At 42.4% G+C, this 25,511-nt stretch overlaps 1 protein-coding gene across 1 annotated transcript in view; it reads right to left on the bottom strand.

Moving 5' to 3' along the window:
• The window catches only part of fry (Protein furry), a 542,054-nt gene that overhangs the window by 70,146 nt on the left and 446,397 nt on the right, over window positions 1-25,511 (bottom strand). Inside the window, 2 exon segments of the mRNA XM_069301552.1 lie at window positions 1,840-2,025; window positions 14,674-14,715. Coding sequence (XP_069157653.1) covers window positions 1,840-2,025; window positions 14,674-14,715 — 228 coding nt within the window.

Below are 25,511 nucleotides of genomic sequence, written 5' to 3'. Positions count from 1 at the left end.
GAGGGGGGTCAACATGAGAGAGAGGGGGGTCAACATGAGAGAGAGGGGGGTCAACATGAGAGAGAGGGGGTCAACATGAGAGAGAGGGGGTCAACATGAGAGAGAGGGGGGTCAACATGAGAGAGAGGGGGGTCAACATGAGAGAGAGAGGGGGTCAACATGAGAGAGAGGGGGGTCAACATGAGAGAGAGAGGGGTCAACATGAGAGAGAGAGGGGGGGTCAACATGAGAGAGGGGGGTCAACATGAGAGAGAGGGGGGTCAACATGAGAGAGAGGGGGGTCAACATGAGAGAGAGGGGGGTCAACATGAGAGAGAGGGGGGTCAACATGAGAGAGAGAGGGGGGGGGGTCAACATGAGAGAGAGAGGGGTCAACATGAGAGAGAGAGGGGGGGGTCAACATGAGAGAGAGGGGGGTCAACATGAGAGAGAGAGGGTCAACATGAGAGAGAGGGGGGGTCAACATGAGAGAGAGGGGGGATCAACATGAGAGAGAGAGAGGGGGGTCAACATGAGAGAGAGAGGGGGTCAACATGAGAGAGAGGGGGGTCAACATGAGAGAGAGGGGGGTCAACATGAGAGAGAGGGGGTCAACATGAGAGAGAGGGGGGGTCAACATGAGAGAGAGGGGGGATCAACATGAGAGAGAGAGAGGGGGGTCAACATGAGAGAGAGAGGGGGTCAACATGAGAGAGAGGGGGGTCAACATGAGAGAGAGGGGGGTCAACATGAGAGAGAGGGGGGTCAACATGAGAGAGAGGGGGGTCAACATGAGAGAGAGGGGGTCAACATGAGAGAGAGGGGGGAGTCAGTGTACTTAATCCCACCTTATATTATCCTATCCTACTGTTATTCTCTTCATTCCACACTCTGTAGAACAGTTTTAACACATTTATCCATGAACTCCATGCTAGTACTTCAGAGAAGTAGTACAGGGATGTACAGAGAAGTATGTACAGAGAAGTACAGGGAGCCGGACGGCGGAGCGGACAGCACGCTGGACTTGTGATCCTGTGGTCCTGGGTTCGATCCCAGGCGCCGGCGAGAAACAATGGGCGGAGTTTCTTTCACCCTATGCCCCTGTTACCTAGCAGTAAAATAGGTACCTGGGTGTTAGTCAGCTGTCACGGGCTGCTTCCTGGGGGTGGAGGCCTGGTCGAGGACCGGGCTGCGGGGACACTAATAGCCCCGAAATCATCTCAAGATAACCTCAAGAAGATAGTAATTCACCTATTATTATATACCTTGAGGTTACCTTGAGGTGCTTCCTGGGCTTAGCGTCCCCGCGGCCCGGTCGTCGACCAGGCCTCCTGGTTGCTGGACTGATCAACCAGGCTGTTGGACGCGGCTGCTCGCAGCCTGACATATGAGTCACAGCCTGGTTGATCAGGTATCCTTTGGAGGTGCTTAGGATATAATATAGCTTCCCCAGCAATATAATTTCTCATTGTCCTCATCTTTCCCTAACACTATACTAATATTATACACTCATTATTTAAATCTTTGCAGCAGTACAGTACCTGTTAACTTGCTAACATTAATAGATACACCAATTTTTATATACCAGATACTTATATATAATGTATTTTTTTCTGTTAACATCCAACTTACTGCAAATTCTTAATCCCTGCAGTAGCTTTCAGAATAGTCTGAAATACTCTGCATAATAGTGGCTTTGCAAGAATGTATTTACATGTAATTCATCACTTTGTCCATATTAGTTAAACTGCAGCTGTTTAATGAACTAATTTGACTGTACTGAATGTGCTTTCCAAATACTGATACAAAACCTAATGCTAAAAAGAGAAATGTGCAGTACTTAACAATGATAATACTTACACCTTGACTCTCCAGTTCATATTCCAAGAAATCAAAGTCCTTGAATACAGCAAACTGTTTCTCAGAAGAAGTCATGTCGTCTGCAGTGCGGTCATTAACTGTATCACCAGGAGCCACCGACACCTCTTCTGTGGAGGAGGCCATAGACGACTGCCTCTCCAGCTCCGAGCTTTGGCTGAATATGACCTGGCATTGGATTAACAAATTGTTAAAAGAGGTTCACAAAAATCCCGATATTAAGGTGTAATGTAATGTATGCAGTGGAATACGGTGGTGTTGCACTACTGTCTAGTTGAAAGTGATGTGCAGGAGGGTATACTGTACAGTCTTAAGAAAAAAGATTATTACTAATCTTTTACAAGCAAAGTATTGTGATGTTCTATCAAGCATATTCCAGGGGGAAAATACAGTAAAAAGTGCTAGGGGTAACTTAACAGCAGTGGGGAACAATAAAGTCGGCAGGGAAACATAACAATAATGGGGGTAGTACAAGTGGCTGAGAAATTTAACAGCGGTTGGGGCAGTAAAGATGGCAGCAATGTCATATTGAAAAAAAGCCAATATCAAAGCATGCAGCAATTAATATGTTTCTGAGGACAGGCCAGCCAGTCACTTCCTTAGACAACATTCCACTTCCCTTCCCAGGACATTGCGAAATCTAGCCTGGGCTGTTGTGACTCTCAAGCTTCGGTCGGAGTCTTTACTCACTGATGCCACCAGACCATAAGATGAGGAAGGGAGATACTGGAACGATATATATCCAGCTCTGAGTGATCACTAGAATGTACATTCCTCTACACAAAAACCTAGTTCAAGCGAACTTGAAATCAAATGGTATGTAATGCGTTGCATCTGTAGTAGACAGGAAGGCAACAAATTATTGTTTGTTAGGAATAATAGAGCAATACTTGACAGTCCATTTAACTTCATGTATTGACTGAGGGAGGTTTTTGAGTGCATATAAAAATACTTTCTAACAATCACTCGGGACTGGATTGGGGATTCTTCCGTCTCCGTTTCTCTGGGTGTGACTGGGTTGGGGTACTGAGAAACAATCACACTGTCAGGCTGGCATTTTCAATGTTTTGAAGAGAGCAGAATACTATCCAACAGAGCAATCAAGTGTCCAGCTCAGACAAAAGCATTTCATCTACATTGAACGTCATATTTTCATGAATTCTTGTGGGTATCAGGTCTATATTCGGAAGAAAATAATAGATTGCATTCCTCGTAAAAGCTTGCCCAAAAAGTGATAATGTAGCTGGTAGCTTAAGAAGAAAAATCAAATGGGTAAATCTATTAAATTCTTCAGGTAATGCGGTTTGGTTATAAGGAGCACAACATGAGGAACAATGCTTAGACAGATGGTAATATAAGAAAGTGAAACTGACTGAAAACCAATACTATAAAATATACTCTATATATATTGAGTGGCACTCTGAACAATTTATTCTAAATTTCAGGCACTGATATATGTATATAATTATATTTTAATTATTTTTTCATCCAGGGAAATTTAATTGTTATTTATTTAAGAGAAAAAATTAATGTCTGATTTGAGCACTCTTCCCCAAGAGTCCAACAATTGGCCATTGCATTATTAATTACTACAAAATACCTGGTTAAAACCATTTTTGTATTATTAACTCTAGTGAGATGATGAAACACAAATCTGTTAGGAAAGTCCACCTGTAAAACAGTCAAATATTAAATGAACAACATTATACGGTATCTAATTCTAAAAGGAATATTTTAACCAAGTTGCTTATATTTAGATATCATAGAAGAGCAAGTCAACAATAACAAGTGTCCTTGCCAACTGTTGGCTCTGGTTCATCACCTGCAACCATATTCAATTACCACATTAGTATAAAACAGAAACAAATGGTTACATTATACGATATTCAAAAGTGCCAAGTGCTAGTTGCCCTCTTCCATACTCCTCTAAAAAGCATAACAAATTAGTATCATCAAAGACTATCGTGGCATGCCAAAGATCACAAGCAAACAGCAGCAAACGGCAAAGCATTGGCAAACAAATATCTGATATACGATAACCCACGTTCCTTGTACGTTAGATGAGCATTGAAGAACAATGAAAATAGTATTCCAAAATAAATGTCTTGTATATACAAGTACAGCACCTGTCTGCATAATAATTATATCACTTGGAATATTTGGTGTTATGATCATATACTGTACACGGATCTTCACTAATGATCTTCATTCTGTTCATTGGTCAGCTTACCATGGAGACAGATATAGAGAGATACAGAGATAAAAAGATAATAATGCATGCATTATTATACACAATGTAATGCAGGGGGTTGAGCCAAGGTAGGTACAGAGAAGTACAGTATAAAAATGGAATACAAGAGGACAACAGACAAGATGTGAACAAGTGCGGATGATGGCTCACCGTGGGGGAGGCGACAACTTGTGAACATGAGAATACTCTCTGGTCCCACATGGTTAAGGGCTAATAACTACCCTCAGTGAACTTTCATGTGCCTTTTGTTAGTATATATCAAATAATCTAATCCTGCAAAACAAAACTATTCTTTTAAATTGCACCTGTTTCTTTGTGTCTGATATAGTGCCATTACCTAGTTTCGTCTCCATTCCAAGATACCAAGATAACCATTCTCTGCTTCACTTTCTGCAATTTATATTATAATTAATTTCCTTCCATCTTTATATTTACCATTCCCATCCAAATATTTTCCATCACCTTTTCCCGATTCTCATTCAAAAGAATAATTATACGGTACTTACAACAAAAGCAGTGTTACATCATCAAAAATGCAAATTCAAACCAACCGACAGAAAACCTGAGGTGGAGATCTGAAACCCAACCCAGGACCACAGCCCTGGAAACTGAAGGAAGCCCAGTAATGAACCAGTAAACAACCAGAACACAGCCCAGAAATTGCTAGACAGCAAAACCTAAGAAGAGATGGGCATGCAGCCTGAGAAGAGATGGGCACACAGCCTGAGAAGAGATGGGCATGCAGTCTGAGAAGAGACGGGCACGCAGCCAGAGAAAAGAGCACACAGCCTGAGAAGAGATGGGCATGCAGCCTGAGAAGAAATGGGCACGCAGCCAGAGAAAAGAGTATACAGCCTGAGAAGAGATGGGCATGCAGCCAGAGAAAAGAGTATACAGCCTGAGAAGAGATGGGCATGCAGCCTGAGAAGAGACGGGCACGCAGCCAGAGAAAAGAGTATACAGCCTGAGAAGAGATGGGCATGCAGCCTGAGAAGAGATGGGCATGCAGCCTGAGAAGAGATGGGCACGCAGCCAGAGAAAAAGAGCACACAGCCTGAGAAGAGATGGGCATGCAGCCTGTCTTTGTAACAAGCCTACACAGTACAATTTAAGACCTATGAATTCCAATAGACAGAGGGACTGTGGCTGCAAGAGTGACCATTGGAGTCTGAACACAAGCACAGGGCACGGAGAAGCGACTCAACTCCGATCCTCAACTGCTCACCCAGTGGTGTATGGGCATCAAATATTATAAATGTAGTTTAAAATCAGATCATTAGTGTCAATCACATGGCCTATACATCTAAATAGAAATTAGCAAGTTCCCTTCACTTCCAAATTTGATAATTATAGTGCACATTTTGTTTACTTTGGAATTTGTTTTCAAATTCTAGTATTTAGCGGTGGTGCATAAAATGGAGTTACCTTGTTGATGTTGCCATCCTGCTGCACACCATTACCACAACAACCAAGGTCATGAAACAGAGACACGAGAGACAAAGGTTAATTTCTAAGCCATGCCATTCCCAGCAAGACTTATTATACAGAAGGGAAGACGCAATGTGAATAACACGACTTTCACACTTCAGTATTTACAAAAACAACCGAGATGTTATAACATTAAAGTACAGACCAGGCTCAGAATTCAACAAACATTTATGCATCTACTTATGAACTTGTACATCTTTTCTTAATCCTTGGCAGCTTTGTTTACATTTATTAAACAGTTTAAGAGCCTTGAAACTTGCCAATCAGATGATATTATTTTTATAAACAGCCTCTTAGTGGTTCAGAGCTCATAAACTGTTTAACATATATAGACAACACTGCCAAAGACTAAGAAAAGATGTAAAGGTTTGTAAGTACAATAACTGCTTCATGAATATGGGTCCACATTATTGACAAAATATTTTAGTGACAATAAACACCAAAACACTAATCACAAAAATAAAGAATTAATTGACCACCTTTATAGTCATGTGATTCACACATCCCACAAGAAGCTACAGTAAATAAGGAGGCAGCTTATGTACACCTGTTTGTGCTAGTCTAAGAGACCAACACACATCCTGCTGACCCATTCATGCCATGCTGTACAAGAATTCTGAACCAGTTCCCCTGGACAATCCCCTGAGCATCATACAATACAATATGTATTGTATTACAATACAATACAAGTAGACTGATAAAATATTATTGAAGATTTGGGAGCTCAGACAGTGTTGGGAACGGATTTAGAATATAAAACCTCTGCATGCCTAGAATTGTACCATAGAATATGTCATCATAAGAAATTTCAGGAAAATGCAGACAATTACCAACTTAAGTAGAACAAATTTAAATAATATACCAATATAGTTCATCACATTTCTCACAGAGAATCTAAATTACCACTGATATTTACTTATAAAATGCAAATTACATATATTGTATAAAAGTAAATAAATAAATAAATAAATAAATAAATAATATATATATATATATATATATATATATATATATATATATATATATATATATATATATATATATATATATATATATATATATATATGAATGAGTATATTTTGGTAGCTGTCCTTCTTCTAAACATATGTTGTTGAATATGACCGAAAGGGTAAGATTATTTTATTAATTCTAGTACGAACCTTCTCAATATTTCTTATGTTTTTCTTCACTGTCGATGGTAATTGATAAATTAACTCTCCAAAATTCTTTTTTTTTTTTTGCATTTTTATTTTTGGAAAAATATGATGTAAAAAAAAAAAAAAAAAAATTGGAGAGTTAATTTATCAATTACCCTCGACAGTGAAGAAAAACATAAGAAATATTGAGAAGATTCGTGTTAGAATTATTAATCTTACCCTTTCGGTCATATTCAACAACATACAGTGGCACCTCGATTAACGAGCGGCTCTATCTACGAGCATTTCGAGAAACGAGCAAGCCACTTGCAGAACATCTGTCTCTACTAACGAGCTTTTCCTCGATTAACGAGCATTTCCGCTGGTTCTCGGACACCTTTTACGACAGTTTTGTTGTTGTTTCGCAAGACGAGTTTTCCACATGACGAGCTCGGTGCCGGAACAGATTAAACTCGTTAATCGAGGTGCAACTGTATATATGTATTATATTATATTATGTTATATTACATATATATATATATATATATATATATATATATATATATATATATATATATATATATATATATATATATATATATATATACATATATATATATATATATATATATATATATATATATATATATATATATATATATATATATATATATATATATATGCTGTATCTAATAACCAGAACAGTACTTGGCCTATTATGCAAGGCCCAATTTGCCTAGTAAGCCAAGTTTTCCTGAATTTATATTTTTTTTTAATTTTTTTCTTGTGAAATGAGAAAGCTATCCATTTCAATATGTATGAGTTACATTTTTTAATTTGAGCTAAAACTAACGTAGATATATGACCGAACCTATCCAACCATACCTAACCTAACTTAACCAATCTTAAAATAACCTCAACTAACATAACTAAGTAAATAATTTATGTTCTTAATATAATATAATAATAATAATTCAATTAAACCAATAGGGGAAAAAAATTGCAAATAAAGAGAATCACTCTGCCTATTAGGCAAATTGGGCCTTGCATAGTAGTCCGAGAAGTGCGTTTTGGCTACTAGGGGGGGGTAGTGTGTGTGTGTGTGGTGTGTGTGTGTGTGTGTGTGTGTGTGTGTGTGTGTGTGTGTGTGTGTGTGTGTGTGTGTGTGTGTGTGTGTGTGTGTGTGTGTGTGTGTGTGTAATTACCTAAGTGTAGTTACAGGATGAGAGCTACGCTCGTGGTGTCCCATCTTCCCAGCACTCTTTGTCATATAACGCTTTGAAACTACTGACGGTCTTGGCCTCCACCACCTTCTCACTTAACTTGTTCCAACCGTCTACCACTATTTGCGAAGGTGAATTTTCTTATATTTCTTCCGCATCTGTGTTTAGCTAGTTTAAATCTATGACCTCTTGTTCTTGAAGTTCCAGGTCTCAGGAAATCTTCCCTGTCGATTTTATAAATTCCTGTTACTATTTTATATGTAGTGATCATATCGCCTCTTTTTCTTCTGTCTTCTAGTTTTGGCATATTTAATGCTTCTAACCTCTCCTCGTAGCTCTTGCCCTTCAGTTCTGGAAGCCACTTAGTAGCATGTCTTTGCACCTTTTCCAGTTTGTTGATGTGCTTCTTGAGATATGGGCACCACTCAACAGCTGCATATTCTAGCTTTGGCCTAACAAAAGTCATGAACAATTTCTTTAGTATATCGCCATCCATGTATTTAAATGCAATTCTGAAGTTAGAAAGCATAGCATAGGCTCCTTGCACAATATTCTTTATGTGGTCCTCAGGTGATAGTTTTCTATCTAGAACCACCCCTAGATCTCTTTCTTTATCAGAATTCTTTAAAGATTTCTCACATAATATATAGGTTGTGTGGGGTCTATGTTCTCCTATTCCACATTCCATAACATGACATTTATTAACATTAAATTCCATTTGCCAAGTGGTGCTCCATCTACTTATTTTGTCCAGGTCTTCTTGAAGGGCATGACAATCATCAAAATTTCTTATCCTTCCTATTATCTTAGCATCATCAGCAAACATGTTCATATAATTCTGTATAGCAACTGGTAGATCATTTATGTACACAATAAACATCACTGGTGCAAGAACTGAACCCTGTGGTACTCCACTTGTGACATTTCTCCATTCTGATACATTGCCTCTGATTACTGCCCTCATTTTTCTATCAGTCAGAAAATTTTTCATCCATGATAGAAGCTTACCTGTCACCCCTCCAATATTTTCCAGTTTCCAGAACAACCTCTTATGTGGAACTCTGTCGAAAGCCTTTTTTAGGTCCAGATAGATGCAGTCAACCCAACCATCTCTTTCCTGTAATATCTCTGTGGCTCGATCATAGAAACTGAGTAAATTCGATACACAGGATCTTCCAGATCGAAAACCATACTGTCTGTCTGATATTATATCATTTCTCTCTAGGTGTTCTACCCATTTAGTTTTGATTAGTTTTTCCAATACTTTCACTATTACACTTGTCAATGATACAGGTCTATAATTGAGGGGGTCTTCCCTGCTGCCACTTTTGTAGATTGGAACTATGTTAGCCTGTTTCCACCCGTCTGCTACGATTCCTGTACACAGGGATGCCTGAAAGATCAGGTGAAGTGGAATGCTGAGCTCAGATGCACATTCTCTCAGAACCCATGGTGAAACGCCATCTGGGCCAGCTGCTTTGTTCTTACCGAGCTCCTTGAGCATTTTTTCCACTTCGTCTCTAGACACCTCTATGTGTTCTATGTTGTTCTCTGGAATTCTTATTGTATCTGGTTCCCTAAAGATTTCATTTTGTACAAACACACTTTGGAACTTTTCGTTTAGTGTTTCACACATTTCCTTTTCATCTTCCGTGAATCTATTTCCCATTTTCAACCTCTGAATATTATCCTTTACCTGAAATTTGTTGTTTATGAATTTATAGAATAGACCTGGTTCTGTTTTACATTTGTCCGCAATCCCTTTTTCAAAATTTCTTTCTGCCTCTCTCCTCACTGCCGTGTAGTTGTTTCTCGCATCTTTGTATCGCTGGTATGTTTGGGGGTTCGGCCTCTTCCTGTATTGATTCCATTTTTGTGTCTTTCGGTCTCTAGCCCTCTCGCAATTTCTATTGAACCAATCCTGTTTCCTAGTTCTGCATCTCTGTTTTGGTATAAATTTTTTTGTGCCTTTATCATATATTTCACAAAACTTGCCATACATCTCATTCACTTCCTTGCCTAGCATCAAGTCTGTCCAATTATACTCACTAAAAAAATTTCTAAGGTCACCATAATGTCCTCTCCTGAAGTCTGGTTTTTCAACTGCTTCAACCTCCTTATTTTCTTCCAGCTTATAACGCATTGCATACTTTATTCCCAAAAAGACATGGTCACTTTTACCCAAGGGAGGAAGGTACTGAATGTCAAATATCTCTTCCTCCTTCCTGGTAAATATCAAATCTAGCATGGAGGGAACGTCCCCTTCCCTCATCCTCGTAGCTTGTTTAACATGTTGATACAAGAATGTTTCCAGGATGAGGTCTACAAATTTACAGGTCCAAAAATCTTCTGTTTTAGCTTCATATGCTTCCCAGTCTATGGATTTCAAGTTGAAGTCACCGACTATCAACAGTCGTGATCTATCGTTATCCGCTCTCGCTATAATCTCTCTCATTATTGTTATAAGACCTTCACGTTTACTATCTAGCTCCTCCTTTGACCATGTGCTGCTTGGCGGTGGACTATATGCATTTATCATCATTAGTTTATCATCCTCATAGCAGATCTCTACTGTGTGTGTGTGTGTGTGTGTGTAAATCACGAAAATTAACATGTAATGAAAAATGTCAGACCACGGAGGAAGAATTGAAACAGGCATTTAATTAGGTACTTTTGTATATTAATACACCTTCAATCAATTATTGAATTGAAGGAAATTAATCATTCCTTCTGAAGATGTATTAATATACAAAAGTACTTAACCCCCATGCTGCGCCAAGTTTATTGTGAAATTCCTCCTGTGCAATTCCTTGTTTTGTTCCCCAAAAATTCTCTATTTCTTCGTAACATGATAAATTCCCTTCCCTGAACATGTCTATCTAAAAATAAATACCAAATTCCACCTACTTTGGCTGTGGGGACGTGGACAAGGTGCAACTGTGACGTCATCAGGGCCTGGTCGCCCGTGCGTGACGCGCACAGACACGGTCACGCGGGCCATTCAAGCACCAGGTGTTGCCACAAATATATTTTCAATTATTTGTTCTACGTATTTCCAATGCGGTATTATTTATTTTTTTTTATCGTATATGATGCCTATTTGTGTCCTTTACAATATGTATACAGTAGAACGTTCATAATGTTCCATGGCACTCTGATACATGTGTCAGTATGTGTCCATAATAAATGTTTAATTGCAATATTACTTGTTAAAAATTCACTAAAATTACAATACAGTATGTACAGTTTCACACACTATTTACACAGTAACACACTGTATTACACACTCAGTACTTTGGAAGTGAGTAATAATCAACGAAGTAGTCCATGGTGCACACCGCGACTTCACTCTCGGTGCACCAGGTACAGATAGATTTTTGCTTCCTGTTTCTTCGTTCTGTGTGCTTGCAAATAACGCACTCACGTACACCCTTGGCTTTAGTACGTGTAGGTGGTATGTAGCCAAGCTTGTAAAATATAAGGTAGTATTGAAAAGATTATAGGAAAAGATCAATTTGTAAGGTAGTCTTGAAAAGATCGCTTTGTAAGGTCCCACACAGGAAGAGATTCAACTAGCCTCAAAGAGTGTCCGTCAATCAGGAAGAGATTCAGCTAGCCTCAAAGAGTGTCCGTCTGTCAGGAAGAGATTCAGCTTTTCTTGAAAATATCTATGGAAAACACGACCATGGAAGCTGCTAACACTGTTCATCTATGCTGCTTCTATCAGATGCATCATCACTGAATGCAGAAAACGATTCATCTATGTATGTATAAAAATTGGAGATGACATGGGGTGGGCAAGAGTGGCGCTCAAAGCTACAACTGGATATGCTCGCTATATCGTTCTCATCAGTGCTGTATCACTTGCATCCGACCTTTGTGTTAAGGTCCTTATTGTGCCTAGCTTCACCAATATTATGACCCTTAAGTTCTTCAAACAATAAGGTTTGAATTTCAGCGACAGAGCATTATCTTTGAACACCGCGTCGGACAGGTGTTTGGGAGCCAGAGGCATGTGCGCCACCCATGGTTGCTCACTTAGTACTAACCCAGCCAGCAGCCCTAGGGCATTTTGGGAATTTTTTCCAAGATGGCTGCCTCACACTGGAGGTCCTAAGAGTCCATTTCATACACAACCAGCCTCGCACATATTTAGAATGGGTATGGAAAAATCAAAGACTTTTCTCGATTGGCGCAGTTTCCCGCTGACCGAGAATACTCGGTTGGCGCAGTTAAGTGGTTAAGGAAATTCCTGTTTCAATTCTTCCTCAGTGGTCTGACACTGTCATATTTTATATATATATATATATATATATATATATATATATATATATATATATATATATATATATATATATATATATATATGTATATATATATATATATATATATATATATATATATATATATATATATATATATGTATATATATATATATATATATATATATATATATATATGTCAAGTTTTACTGAATTAATATATTTTCTCTAATTTTTTTCTTATGAAATGATAAAACTACCCATTTCATTATGTATGAGGTCAATTTTTTTTTATTGGAGTTAAAATTAACGTAAATATATGACCGAACCTAACCAACCCTACCTAACCTAACCTAACTTATCTTTATAGGTTAGGTTAGGTTAGGTAGCCGAAAACGTTAGGTTAGGTTAGGTTAGGTAGGTTAGGTAGTCGAAAAAACATTAATTCATGAAAACTAGGCTTATTAAGCAAATCGGGCCTTGCATAGTAGGCTAAGAAGTGAGTTCTGGCTACTAGGTACGACATATATATATATATATATATATATATATATATATATATATATATATGTCGTACCTAGTAGCCAGAACTCACTTTTTGGCCTACTATTCAAGGCCCGATTTGCCTAATAAGCCAAGTTTTCATGAATTAATTGTTTTTCGACTACCTAACCTACCTAACCTAACCTAACCTAACTTTTTATATATATATATATATATATATATATATATATATATATATATATATATATATATATATACATATATATATATATATATATATATATATATATACATATATATATATATATATATGTCGTACCTAGTAGCCAGAATGCACTTCTCAGCCTACTATGGAAGGCCCGATTTGCCTAATAAGCCAAGTTTTCATGAATTAATTGTTTTTCGACTACCTAACCTACCTAACCTAACCTAACCTAGCTTTTTCGGCTACCTAACCTAACCCATAAAGATAGGTTAGGTTAGGTTAGGTAGGGTTGGTTAGGTTCGGTCATATATCTACGTTAATTTTAACTCCAATACAAAAAATTGACCTCATACATAATGAAATGGGTAGCTTTATCATTTCATAAGAAAAAAAATTGAGAAAATATATTAATTCAGGAAAACTTGGCTTATTAGGCAAATCGGGCCCTGAATTGTAGGCTGAGAAGTGCGTTCTGGCTACTAGGTACGACATATATATATATATATATATATATATATATATATATATATATATATATATATATATATATATATATATATATATATATATATATATATATATATATATATATATAGTATGTATGTATGTATGTCGTACCTAGTAGCCAGAATGCACTTCTCAGCCTACTATGCAAGGCCTGATTTGCCTAATAAACCAAGTTTTCCTGAATTAATATATTTTCTCTAATTTTTTTTCTTATGAAATGATAAAGCTACCCATTTCATTATGTATGAGGTCAATTTTTTTTTACTGGAGTTAAAATTAACGTAGATATATGACCGAACCTAACCAACCCTACCTAACCTAACCTAACCTATCTTTATAGGTTAGGTTAGGTTAGGTAGCCGAAAAAGTTAAGTTAGGTTAGGTTAGGTAGGTTAGGTAGTCGAAAAACAATTATGTCATGAAAACTTTGCTTATTAGGCAAATCGGGCCATGCATAGTAGGAATAGAAGTGCGTTCTGGCTACTAGGTACGACATATATATATATATAATAAATATAATATATATTTTTGAATAAGATAATTATTAATACAAATATCTGAAGGTCATAACTGAAGCCTGATCTAATTTATAGACTAGAAATTAATTAGAATTTTGTTTATTATTTTTGCAAGCAGATACAAAATGCTAAAGAAAATCACATACTACAGTATAGTACTTGAAGAAAAAGATCATGAAGGACTGAATGAATTTGGCTGAAGTATCTAACATCTTCAAATATTTAATTATAGTTAATAATTTTTTGAATGGCTCTCAAATAGGGCAATGCCACAAGACTTAACAGTTCCAGATGGGAATTAAATAATCAAATATGTAATACTCTATTTAAAATATGACTTGTGGGCTTAAAACTACAAATTCAGTGCCATAAAATGTTGTATACAGAATACATCACACATCTGAAGTGTGACAGAACATACAGTGTGACTGAAGGACAAAGACATCCAAAACTATGCGGTAAAACTGCCCGTCAAACGCAATGGCTAAGAAAGGTCACAATTTCTCAACTCTGCAATGTAACACTTATACTGTGAATGAGGTAATTATATATTATTAGGTCAACTTAGTACACCAGAGCTTGTGAAGGTGACACATTCTTTGGGTAAATGGCAAGATGGCCAAAGGCAAGACAGCTCCAGCAAGTCACGCTGCCTGCAGGGAACACGCACAAAGCCTGTCATGCTATTTACTAACACAAGAGAAAGATCATAATCTACCTACTTTATGAGTCTCATGCTGAGTTAGTACAGATACCCATACAGCCTGAAACAATTAAGAACTTAACATGCAATTCTGGAACTTTGATTTCCTTCGCTATAACAATACCCCAATCACGCAGTCCTTATTACACAGACTTCCAATCAACTATCCAGAATGTCTTATGTCTATACTGTATATCAAAGCTATCTATATATATATAATACAGGAAACATTTATATACAACAAGACTTAACGCTTCAGAAAATAATGGTTCTGGTTAACCCAATTTTCGGATGATTGAGGTATTGATATAATATGTGAATGTTATAATTGCATGTAACTGCTAGGAATCAATGTATTTTATGTTCATAATGTATAATTAAAACTGAAATATAAAAATATTATATATATACTGTGAATGTGTATGTGTGTATATTATATTATATTATATTATATTATATTATATTATATTATATTATATACATATATATATATATATATATATATATATATATATATATATATATATATATATATATATATATATATATATATATATATATATATATTATATATATATACTACACACACACACACACACACACACACACACACACACACACACACACACACAGACAAAGGTGTGAAAGTGCAAAATTCATAGTTATACTGTTACTGTATAGTTATAAGGGAGAAGTTACACAGTATTTATTAAAGAATTTTTGTTTACTTCATATTGCTCTGTTCATGTAAAAAACCAATCCTTATAAGAAATGAAATGCCCTTTTCTGGTGGAGCTTTCAATACCCCTTCAAGCTAAGCCCTGGTTTAGCAATGCTTTAGGAAGAAGCACAAGGCTTCCAAGACCCGCCCTTGCCAACTAGAAGCCAGGATAAATCTTGATTGTTTTATGCTATCTGCCAGAACCCATGAGCACAAAAACCAGCATTGAAAGTAATGAAAAGCCAGTTTCTGGGTGAGCACCAGAGGCTTCCTCAAGCTGTCCATACTGATATAGTGCTATATTAGTTGGAGTCATCAGTCAGAGTCCTTTTGCCTACTGGGAACCAGAGCCAGAACCTGGCCCCCCTCAAAGAGGTGCGCTAAGCATTGGCCTATGAACACTTTACATTTTAAGTATGTCATGAACAAATCCACAAGGGCCATGACGAGGATTCGAACTTGCGTCCGGGAGCATCCCAGACACTGCCATAATCGACTGAGCTACGACAGGGTTAAAAAAGAGTTGAAACCGAAGTTCTACTGAACTTACTGGATCCCGTAGCCTCTCCGAGGCACAAACCAGGATTTTACACAACTCCCCCCTGCTCCCGAGCTATGTCATTAGGCCGTTCTCCCTCTTCGCCCTTACATCATTACACACAGAGATCACACTAACATGATGCATCAAATGAACAAATCCACAAGGGCCGTGACGAGGATTTGAACCTGCGTCCAGGAGCATCCCAGACACTGCCTTAATCGACTGAGCTATGACAGGGTTAAAAGAGTGCATCACGTTAGTGTGATCTTTGTGTCTAATGATGTAAGGGCGAAAAGGGAGATTCGGCCTATTAACATAGCTCGGGTGCAGGGGGGAGTTGTGTAAAATCCTGGTTTGTACCTCGGAGAGGCTACGGGATCCAGCAAGTTCAGTAGAACTTCGGTTTCAACTCTTTTTAACCCTGTCGTAGCTCAGTCGATTAAGGCAGTGTCTGGAATGCTCCTGGACGCAGGATCGAATCCTCGTCACGGCCCTTGTGGATTTGTTCATTTGATGCATCACGTTAGTGTGATCTCTGTGTGTAAGTATGTCATATTTTGCCATCTACCGGGGAAGGCACCCAGAAGAGTAAGCGAATCAAAACAGACCACTGTCTGGTTGAAAATTGCGAGCTACGGCTTCAAATAGCAAAAGAACTCCCCCAGAAAGAAAACAAACAAGCATCATGTCATTTAACTAGCCCCCCACTCATTAGTGCCATCCATCCATCCCCCATGGGGAGAAGGGAAGCCAGCCTGAGTGAGACAGCAACCCACCAATTGGCTCCCTGACACCCTCCCTCCGACCTAAGGGAGAGAGTGTGTTAGGGAGCCTCTGGAGCTCATTCATAAACTGGCGTTTCATTATATTCAATGCTAGTTTTCTGTGGGGGAGCCCTGTTGGCTCACTGAAGCTAAATACCCACAAAGAATGCAAACAGGGACTTACCAGGAAGGCAGCAGCAACGCCGGTCTCAAACCAAGGAAGAGATAGGTAACCCAAGGCCCCACAAGACCGCAGAAGACCTGGGATGTTCACGAGATACCTGGCACCAAGTACCCTGTTCAACCTCCAAAACCCCCGCACCTGAATATCATCCTGATACATATTATGAAATACAGCTGAAAGAGCATCATACTTCCAAACATCATGAGCGCAAGGGTAGACTGCAGGCTGGATAGACTTAATGACATTGCGGACAACCTAAGAAACACGAGCCCTGAAGCAGGGAACCAGGGAAACCGGATCAACCCAGAGAATGTCCACTGACAGAACCGGTGTCCCCCAGGCAGCGGCGTAAAACAGCTACTGGGCACAGAACGTGATGCACTCCCCAACAAAGCATCCACAACCAAGACCCTTTTGGAAGCCTGCCATCTCATTCTTCTCCAGAAAATAAGGAGATGGTTGCAAACAAACAAAACGACCACCAGGACCAAAGAAACACAATCCCTGGCACTAGAGAAGAGCATGAAGCTCTCCAACACAACCCCCAGAGGCCAACACCAACAAAAAACCCAACGTTGAATGTAATGAAACACCATTTTCTGGGTGAGCCCTGGAGGCTTCCTGGAGCATATTGGGCTAATGTATGTTATATTAGACCGGGATATTAGCTATGGAGTACAGACCTACAAGGAAACGGAGCAAGAACCTGGCCCCTTCAGAGAGGTTTCAGGAAGCAATGACCCTGGAAACCCCCCCCCCTATGGTTGTGGGTTTTCCTTATCTGCCATCGACCGGGGTTAGTCAACCAGAAAGGTAGGCATTACAAAACAAACCCCACTTGGTAAGAAACTAAAACAAAAAAACGAACATAGAGGTAGAAACTCCCTAAAATCCTAAGTAAACAAGCAAACAAGCAAACATCACACTTTACTGCCATGCCCCTCATCTGCACAGCCCTCCCAGCAACCAGCAACCAGTCCAGCAACCAGGAGGCCTGGTCGACGACCGGGCCGCGGGGACACTAAGCCCCGGAAGCACCTCAAGGTAACCTCAAGGTAAGGTAACCTCCCCTCCCTCCCTGAGAGGGGAAGGGGGGCCCCCGGACCTCACCGCACCAGCTGCCTAGCACTCCAGTTCGGAAGCTAAGCTTCAACCCATGCGAAAAACCGCTGACTGGTGGGAGGGAGGGTTGCCAGGGAGCCTCCGAGGCTCATCCAGAAAATGATGTTTCATTACTTTCAATGCTAGTTTTTTGTGGGAAGCCCCTATGGCTCCCTGGAGCTACATACACAAGGAGAAGGAAAAGAAAGGGCTGACCCGGGAGGCGGCCGCCACAAACTCCGCAACGCGAAGTTGAGACAACAGGCAGCAACCTGCGACCTAAAGCAACACAAGAAGGCCCAGAAGCAGACATGCTTACATAATAACGGGTGGCCAGGAACCTGTGCGACCTCCAAATCTCCATGCCCGAATTAAGTCCAAGACATGTTACCAAACACGTCAGTGAAAGCTGCAAACGTCTGAACGACACGGGTGCAAGACTAGCCCGCAGGCTGGTAGACTTAAGAACCCTGCGGTACAACCTGGGAGACCCGAGCCCTGGAACAGGGAACGAGGGGAACCGGATCAACCCAAAGCGCATCTCCAGCCACAGCACGCAAGGTAACGGTGAAGAGCCGCAACCAGACACAACACATAACGCACCCCCCTACCGAACCAACCAAGCATAAAAAACCCAAGGACCCCCCTCCAGAAAGCAGCCATCTTGGCCTTCGCCAGAAAGACGGAGAAGATTGCAAACGTACAAATCTACCACCAGAACCAAAAGAGCAGAAACCCCTGTGTAGGAGGAGAGCTGGAAGCTTCCCGACCCAACCCGCAGAGGCCAATGCCAACAAAAATATGGCCTTCGAAAAACAATCTTAAACCGAAGGGGCTACTACAAACTGAGGAAAGATAAGTGAGCATCCTGATCCAGGATCAGGATGGCTCAGGCAGCACATGAGCAGGCCGGAGGTGAAACAAAGCACGAGAAAGCATACAGAACGGGGCGGATGTGACGTCCACCCTGAACACAAGCCAAAGCGGGTCCGCCAGTGCTGCACGATACGAGGCGACAGTAAGAAGCATCAATTAATGGTCCTGAAAAACCAAGAAAGGACAAGACAACCCGATACAATTTTCTCTTGTCCGAAAGGACAAGAGAAAACAGCCTACAAAGAGCAAGAAAAAAGGCAAAAAGAAACGCCAGGAAACTACATACTGTACTGACGTAGAGACGAAGCTCGTATATGGGAGACCCTCAACGAAGCCACCTGATTACCATAAGAATGGTGATACACCTGCGTCAAAAGACTGGATGCGAAGAGCCGAAGCGATGGCCGAACCAGCCATGTACCAGACCGTTCCGACCTGCCGAAAGTGGCAGAGCCGGAGGAAACGCCCTGGGTTCAGACACCGATCAAGCAGCGTCTGAAAACAAAGCTGGGCCAGCCACCAAGGGGCCACGAAGCCACTGGTCACAAAACCCCTGCCACGAGACGACCTGTCTGTGAACACATCGAGTGAAGGCTTGGGGAGGCACCACGGCACGGAACTCTGAAAACCCAGAAGAGGAAGCTGACAACACAGCACCAACACAAGGTTCCCGGAGAACGAACCCAACGATCGCAAGAGAGGCGGAAGGAGCGTCCTTGAAGGAACCAAAACAGACGCCGAAGCCAAACCCGACCCGTCAGGTAGACCAGCACACCGAAGGTCAAACTCCTGCACAACCACTCGAGTAACTGCCAAGTGACCTGGGACCCCCCCTCAGAAACAGCCAAAGGCAGGACCGCAGCCACAGCAACGCCTCTGGAGGGAGAGCCAAAGAAGCAGTCTAAGAGTCCTAAACAAGACCCAGCCAGGTCCGAATCCGGGATGAAACCAGATGGAACATCCTCCAGTTCACCAGGAACCCGAACACGGTGATCAAGAAAGAACCACACCCCTGGTGAGCAGACAAGCCTACTGACTGGTAGCCCACACCAGCCAGTTGTCGAGGTAGGCCAGAAACCGAATCCCGAGCAGACGCATGCAGGTCACCAAGATCCGGTAAAGATGCGTAAATACACTAAGTGCCAATTACAAACTATGGAAGGCAACAAAAGCGGCAAGCCTGAAGCCCCACCACCAACTAAGCCAGTCCTGGAACCCTGGAGAGGAACGTGCCAAGAAGTGACCCGGAGGTCCAGGGACACCATCCAAGCACCCCGGCCCCAACAGAAGCTGGATTGGAGACAACAGTCTTCCGAAGAGGGCAAAGAATCCAGGGCGCAGACTGAACAAGTCCAGAAGGACCGCAGATCTGCAAAAACCTGTGTCTGCAAAAAACAGACGGGAACCCCGGAAGGATGGGGGCGGATCGACCACGTCCAAACGCACCCACCAAAATGACATGATGAAGTGCAGGGAAAGAAGCCCACCCCACCAGCACCAAACCCCGCAAAAGGGAAGAAGCTGTCTGACGCCACCAGAGGCCAGAAGACAACCAAAAACGCCCACTAACTGCGGGGCCAAGCGAGAGCCAACAGAGCAAGCTGCCCCCACCCCAGCGCCCCGTCAACAGGAAAGGGAACGAAGCCCCTTCCGAAAGAAAAGGTTTATATATAAATACACACACACACACATATATACACACATATATATATAGATACATATATATACATACATACATACATACATACATACATACATACATACACAAAATGCATAAAAACATACTACACATGAAAATAAAAATAAAAATTTAAAATAAAGAAAGAAAATAAAAAGACAAGCCGCTGACCGGTGGGCAGAGAGCACCACGCCGGCCAGACGGAGAAGACACCAAGAGAGCACAAAAACTGCATCAAAAGGCCCACCTTGATAACAAAAACCCAAGGCCCCGGCATGACCACTGCTTGTGCCAAGACCCAAAAACATCAGCCTGCAAGCCAGGAAGACCCCCGGAACCCCAGAAAGTAGAACGGGGTCACACACAAGGTAACAAAGACTCCTGAACCCACAAAGGGGGCCCAAGAGGAAGAAACCTACCGAACGAAACCAAAGAACCCAAAGGAACCCGGAATCAAATCCGGAGGGAACCCAAACTACCACATTTACCAGCGGAAATACACCACAGAAGGGCAAAGCACAGCACCCAGACAGAACCCCCAGGAAAACGGCCAAAACTGACCAAAAACTGAGGGACAAGGTGTGGAAGCAAGCATAAACAGACAGGGACACTGAGCCCAAACCCTAAGGCCCAGGCCCAAAACAGACAGAAAACAAAAAACCCGGTGTAAAAATCAACACCCGAGCGCTCCAAGAGGAACAGAAGACGGGCATAAAACTCCAGAAAAGCAAAGAAATGGTAACAGGAGGATAAAACCCCTGAAAGAGGTGAAAAAACTCACCCAAAACACGAGCTCCCACATCCCGGCACAGGTAAACAAACAGCAGCGCTGCCGGTGGCCAAGCAGGGGAAATAATCCACAGATAAAAATGGCCACCAAAGCAAGGAGCAGTGACCGACGCAATAGATCCTAGATCCGAAAACATGCCAGCAAATGTGGAAAGTAAGCAGACGAGAGGGAAGAAAAAACCCGCTGAGAAGCAGAAAACCCAAGCAGGTGGCAAACAGCTCCAGAACTGCTAGCAGGCATTCCTTACAGCCCCAGGAACTCGCAACAGAGGCCCCGGGGCAGAGCCGTCCTCCACGCCCTCTGCCCTTAAAGAAAAGGAAGAGTCCAGGGAAAAGGCAGCAAAGAAAGGGCCGCTGGTAAGACCCAGAAGCCTTGGCAGGAAGAACTGGCTTGAAAATCTAAGTCCCAAACCCGAATGGGGCAGCCCCCAAAGCCGCCCGAGTCATGGCACCAATCAAAACCCCGCCCCGACCCCGAAACCCACAGACGTTCAGGAGCCAGGAACAGGGAGGGAAAGGGGCAAACAGCACCTAACCAAAATGGGGCGGCCCCAGGGCATCCGGGTGGGAAACCAACCAAGCACATTGCAGCAACCTAAACCGCGCTTGCAACGAGGATGCCGCCTGTACTCTGAACAGTAAGGACATCAGGAGAGTACTGAAGAACAAGCAGAGAACAAAACTCACAAGACTCTGGGTCAAGGTGTCAGTAACCCAACAGGCAGCATGACGGAGGTAAAAGTGGCGACTGTCACCCTGAGAAATGGGTACAGTAACCAACAAACCCGCACAAGACGGATTGGAACCCGGAAGACACATCCAGTGGTCCACCGAGCCCCAACAGGGTTTTCCAGGGCCTGTAGGGTAACAACTATGGGAAGCCCGGGCAAGGTGTTGCTAACCGGTTAAACACCCAAAGCTAACAAAGGGGTAGATGCAACACTGAAAACCCCTGCGATGTGTACAATCACGGGGGCCTAGCAGAGGGCCACCAAACACTACCAGTGGAACTATTGCCACACTAGGCAGACCCCAACCAGGCAAATTAAAAGAAAACAAAAGAAAACCCCCGCAAAAGTACACCGTCCCCAGTGGCAACAGGGAACCGGTCATCATGTAGATAGCAGGTCGCGCAACACCTTGATGCCCTAACCAGCACAATACCAGTCCCTCCCCAAGGCCAAACAAGGGCCCCAAGCCCCAGCTGGTCCCAAGGGCGAGGCAAATGCTGAGCAGCAAGAACCTCTACGGGAATGGTTCCCGAACACCCCAAGGAAGATAACCCTGTCACGCAGGAGCAGTACTCACAGGGCGCTTAGGGAAGGAAGCCCCCAAGCACACGCAGCCCCGGTACTGATGAGGAACATCTGGCCACCGCACAACACAAAAACGCAGCAGTGAGCGCCACGAAGGCAAACACCGCCTAGGAAACCGAGACCAGAGAAGTGTCTGTCCCAGTTAACATTAGCTTACAAACTGAAGTGCTGGGCAATCGGCGCAGTGAGGTCCGGGGGGGCACCCCTCCCCCTCTTAGGGAGGGGAGGGGAGGGCTGCGCGAACGAGCAGCACGGCAGTAAAGTGTGATGTTTGCTTGTTTCCTTGGGACTGTAGGGAATTTTTACCTCCCTGTTCGGTTTTTTGTTTTAGTTTCTTACCATGTGGGGTTTGTTTTGTTATGACTACCTTTCTGGGTGCCTAACCCAAGTCGATGGCAGATAAGGAAAACCCCCAACCACAGGTTTTTTTTTCAGGGCCACTGCTCCCTGAAACCTCTCTAAAGGGCCAGGTTCTGGCTCTGCTCTCTGGTAAACCTGAACTCCATAGCTAATGTCCCGGTCTAATATAACATGCATTAGCCCAATAAGCTCCAGGGAGCCGTAGGGGCTCCCCACAGAAACAACGATTTTAAAAAACAATCCCAAACTGATGGAGCGACCACAAAACGAGAAGAGTCTAGTTTACAGTCTCTTACTGTAAGAGTAACAGTCGAAGAGTTTACAGTCTCCGTGGTGTAGTGGTAAGACACTCGCCTGGCGTTCCGCGAGCGCTATGTCATGGGTTCGTATCCTGGCCGGGGAGGATTTACTGGGTGCAATTCCTTAACTGTAGCCTCTGTTTAACGCAACAGTAAAATGTGTACTTGGTTGTAACAACGATTCTTCGCGGCGGGGATCGTATTCCAGGGACCTGCCCGAAACGCTACGCGTACTAGTGGCTGTACAAGAATGTAACAACTCTTGTATATATCTCAAAAAAAAAAGAAAAAAAAGAAAGAGAAGAAAGAAAGAACCCTGTCCAATGACCAAGACGGCTGAAGCGAGCACATGAGCAGGCTGGAGATGAAAGAATGCATGAGAAAGCTTGCAAAATGGAGTAGAAGTGACATCAACCCCGAACGCAAGCTGCAGCAGTTTCACCAACGCCGCATGATAAGAAGAGACAGTATTCAGCACGAGTTGCCGATACAAAAAAAAGTTACAAGAGAAAGGACAAAACAACTCGGTCTGACACCGATGAAATTCAACAAAGAGAAAGAAAATGGTGGAAAAAACGCCAGAGACTTCAAACTTTGCCGAGATGAAGATCGCAGGTGGGACACCATCACAGAAACCATTTGATCACCATATAAATGGTGATACACACACGCATCAGAAATGCTGGACACAAAGCGGAGGAGTAAGTCAAACCAGTGGGGTATCTCACTCAACCGATTTGCTGAAAGAAGAAAAGCCGCGGAAAAACACCCGGGTTCAGACACTGGGCAAGCAGTGCCTGAAACCAAGGCTGGACTGGCCACCACAAAGCCAAGAGAAGAACTCTCCCACAAAAGGTTTCCATCCGAGCAAGAACCTGGAGCACTAGGGTAAAAAGATACAGGAACACCCCACTATGACGAGAGACTCGTAGTCAGGGAACGGTGCCATGTTCAATGGGACACGCCGAGACCACACTGATGCGAAGAGGGCAACCTCCGAACGCCCTAACATCTGGCAATGCCAAAGGAAGGAAGGAAGCGGCATTGACAGTTCACTCTGTGGAAAGAGGAATAAAGCATTATTGTACAGGCCATCTGCCAGGACATTGGACACACTCTGAACATGAACAGCCCGGAGAGCTAAATCCTGAGAACTCAGCAAAATATCTATCCGAAGCAACTAGCCCCAAAGAGCCACGGACCAAAGAGATCCCCCTTCCCCCCTGGTTGAGACAATGAACGACAGGGGAGCAGTCCAAATGGAGCCGGACCACCGAGCTCTGAGGAACCTGAATCCCCCACAGCACTAGCCACACTGCCGCAAACTCCCGCACCGTGCTGTGAGCCCGACGTACAGACTGCCGCCAATGCCCCTGGCCAGAGTGGTGAGCACTGATCACAAAGCTCCAACCGACAGATGAGGTGTCTGTGAACACACCGAGTTAGGGAGATGGAAGGGGTCATGGCACCGAACCTCGAAAAACCCCAAAGAGGAAGTTAGTGATGCAGCAACCGGCCCAGGGACACTGGGGGGTTGAACCCAGTGACTGCAAGAGCTGCAAAAGAGGCTGCTCCGAAGATACCAGAACAGTCTACGAAGACAAACCCTGCCCAGCGGATAAACCGGCAGAGCAAATTTCAGGTTCCCATGCACCTACTCGAGACACCGCTGAGTGACCCAGGACCCCCTCAAAGTTGAGCCCAGGCTTGACATGTGAGAGCTTGGTCCAACAGGCTGTTGCATGGAATGGCCCTCAGGCCCACATATCTACCACAGCCCAGTTAGTTCGGCATTGCTTGAAGAAAACTATCTAGTCTTCTCTTGAAGATGTCCACGGTTGTTCTGGCAATATTTCTTATACTCGCTTGGAGGATGTTGAACAACCGCGGACCTCTGATGTTTATACAGTCTTCTCTGATTGTGCCTATGGCACCCCCTGCTCTTCACTGGCTCTATTTTGCAGTTCTTTCTCTATCATTCACTCCAGTAAGTTGTTATTTTACTGCGTAGACTTGGGACCTGGCCCTCCAGTATTTTCCCACATGTATATTATTTAATATTTCTTTCTTCTCTTTTCTAGCGAGTACATTTGAAGAGCTTTGAGACGATTCCAATAATTCAGGTGCTGTATCGCTTCTATGTATGCCATATATGTTCTCTGAACTTCCTATATTTCAGCAATCTCTACTGCTCTGAAGGGGAAAATGAGTACTGAGCAGTACTGAAG

Source organism: Procambarus clarkii, chromosome 46 (assembly GCF_040958095.1).
Source record: "Procambarus clarkii isolate CNS0578487 chromosome 46, FALCON_Pclarkii_2.0, whole genome shotgun sequence".
NCBI classification, from domain to species: domain Eukaryota; kingdom Metazoa; phylum Arthropoda; class Malacostraca; order Decapoda; family Cambaridae; genus Procambarus; species Procambarus clarkii.
This window is presented reverse-complemented; position numbering and strand designations above follow the sequence as displayed.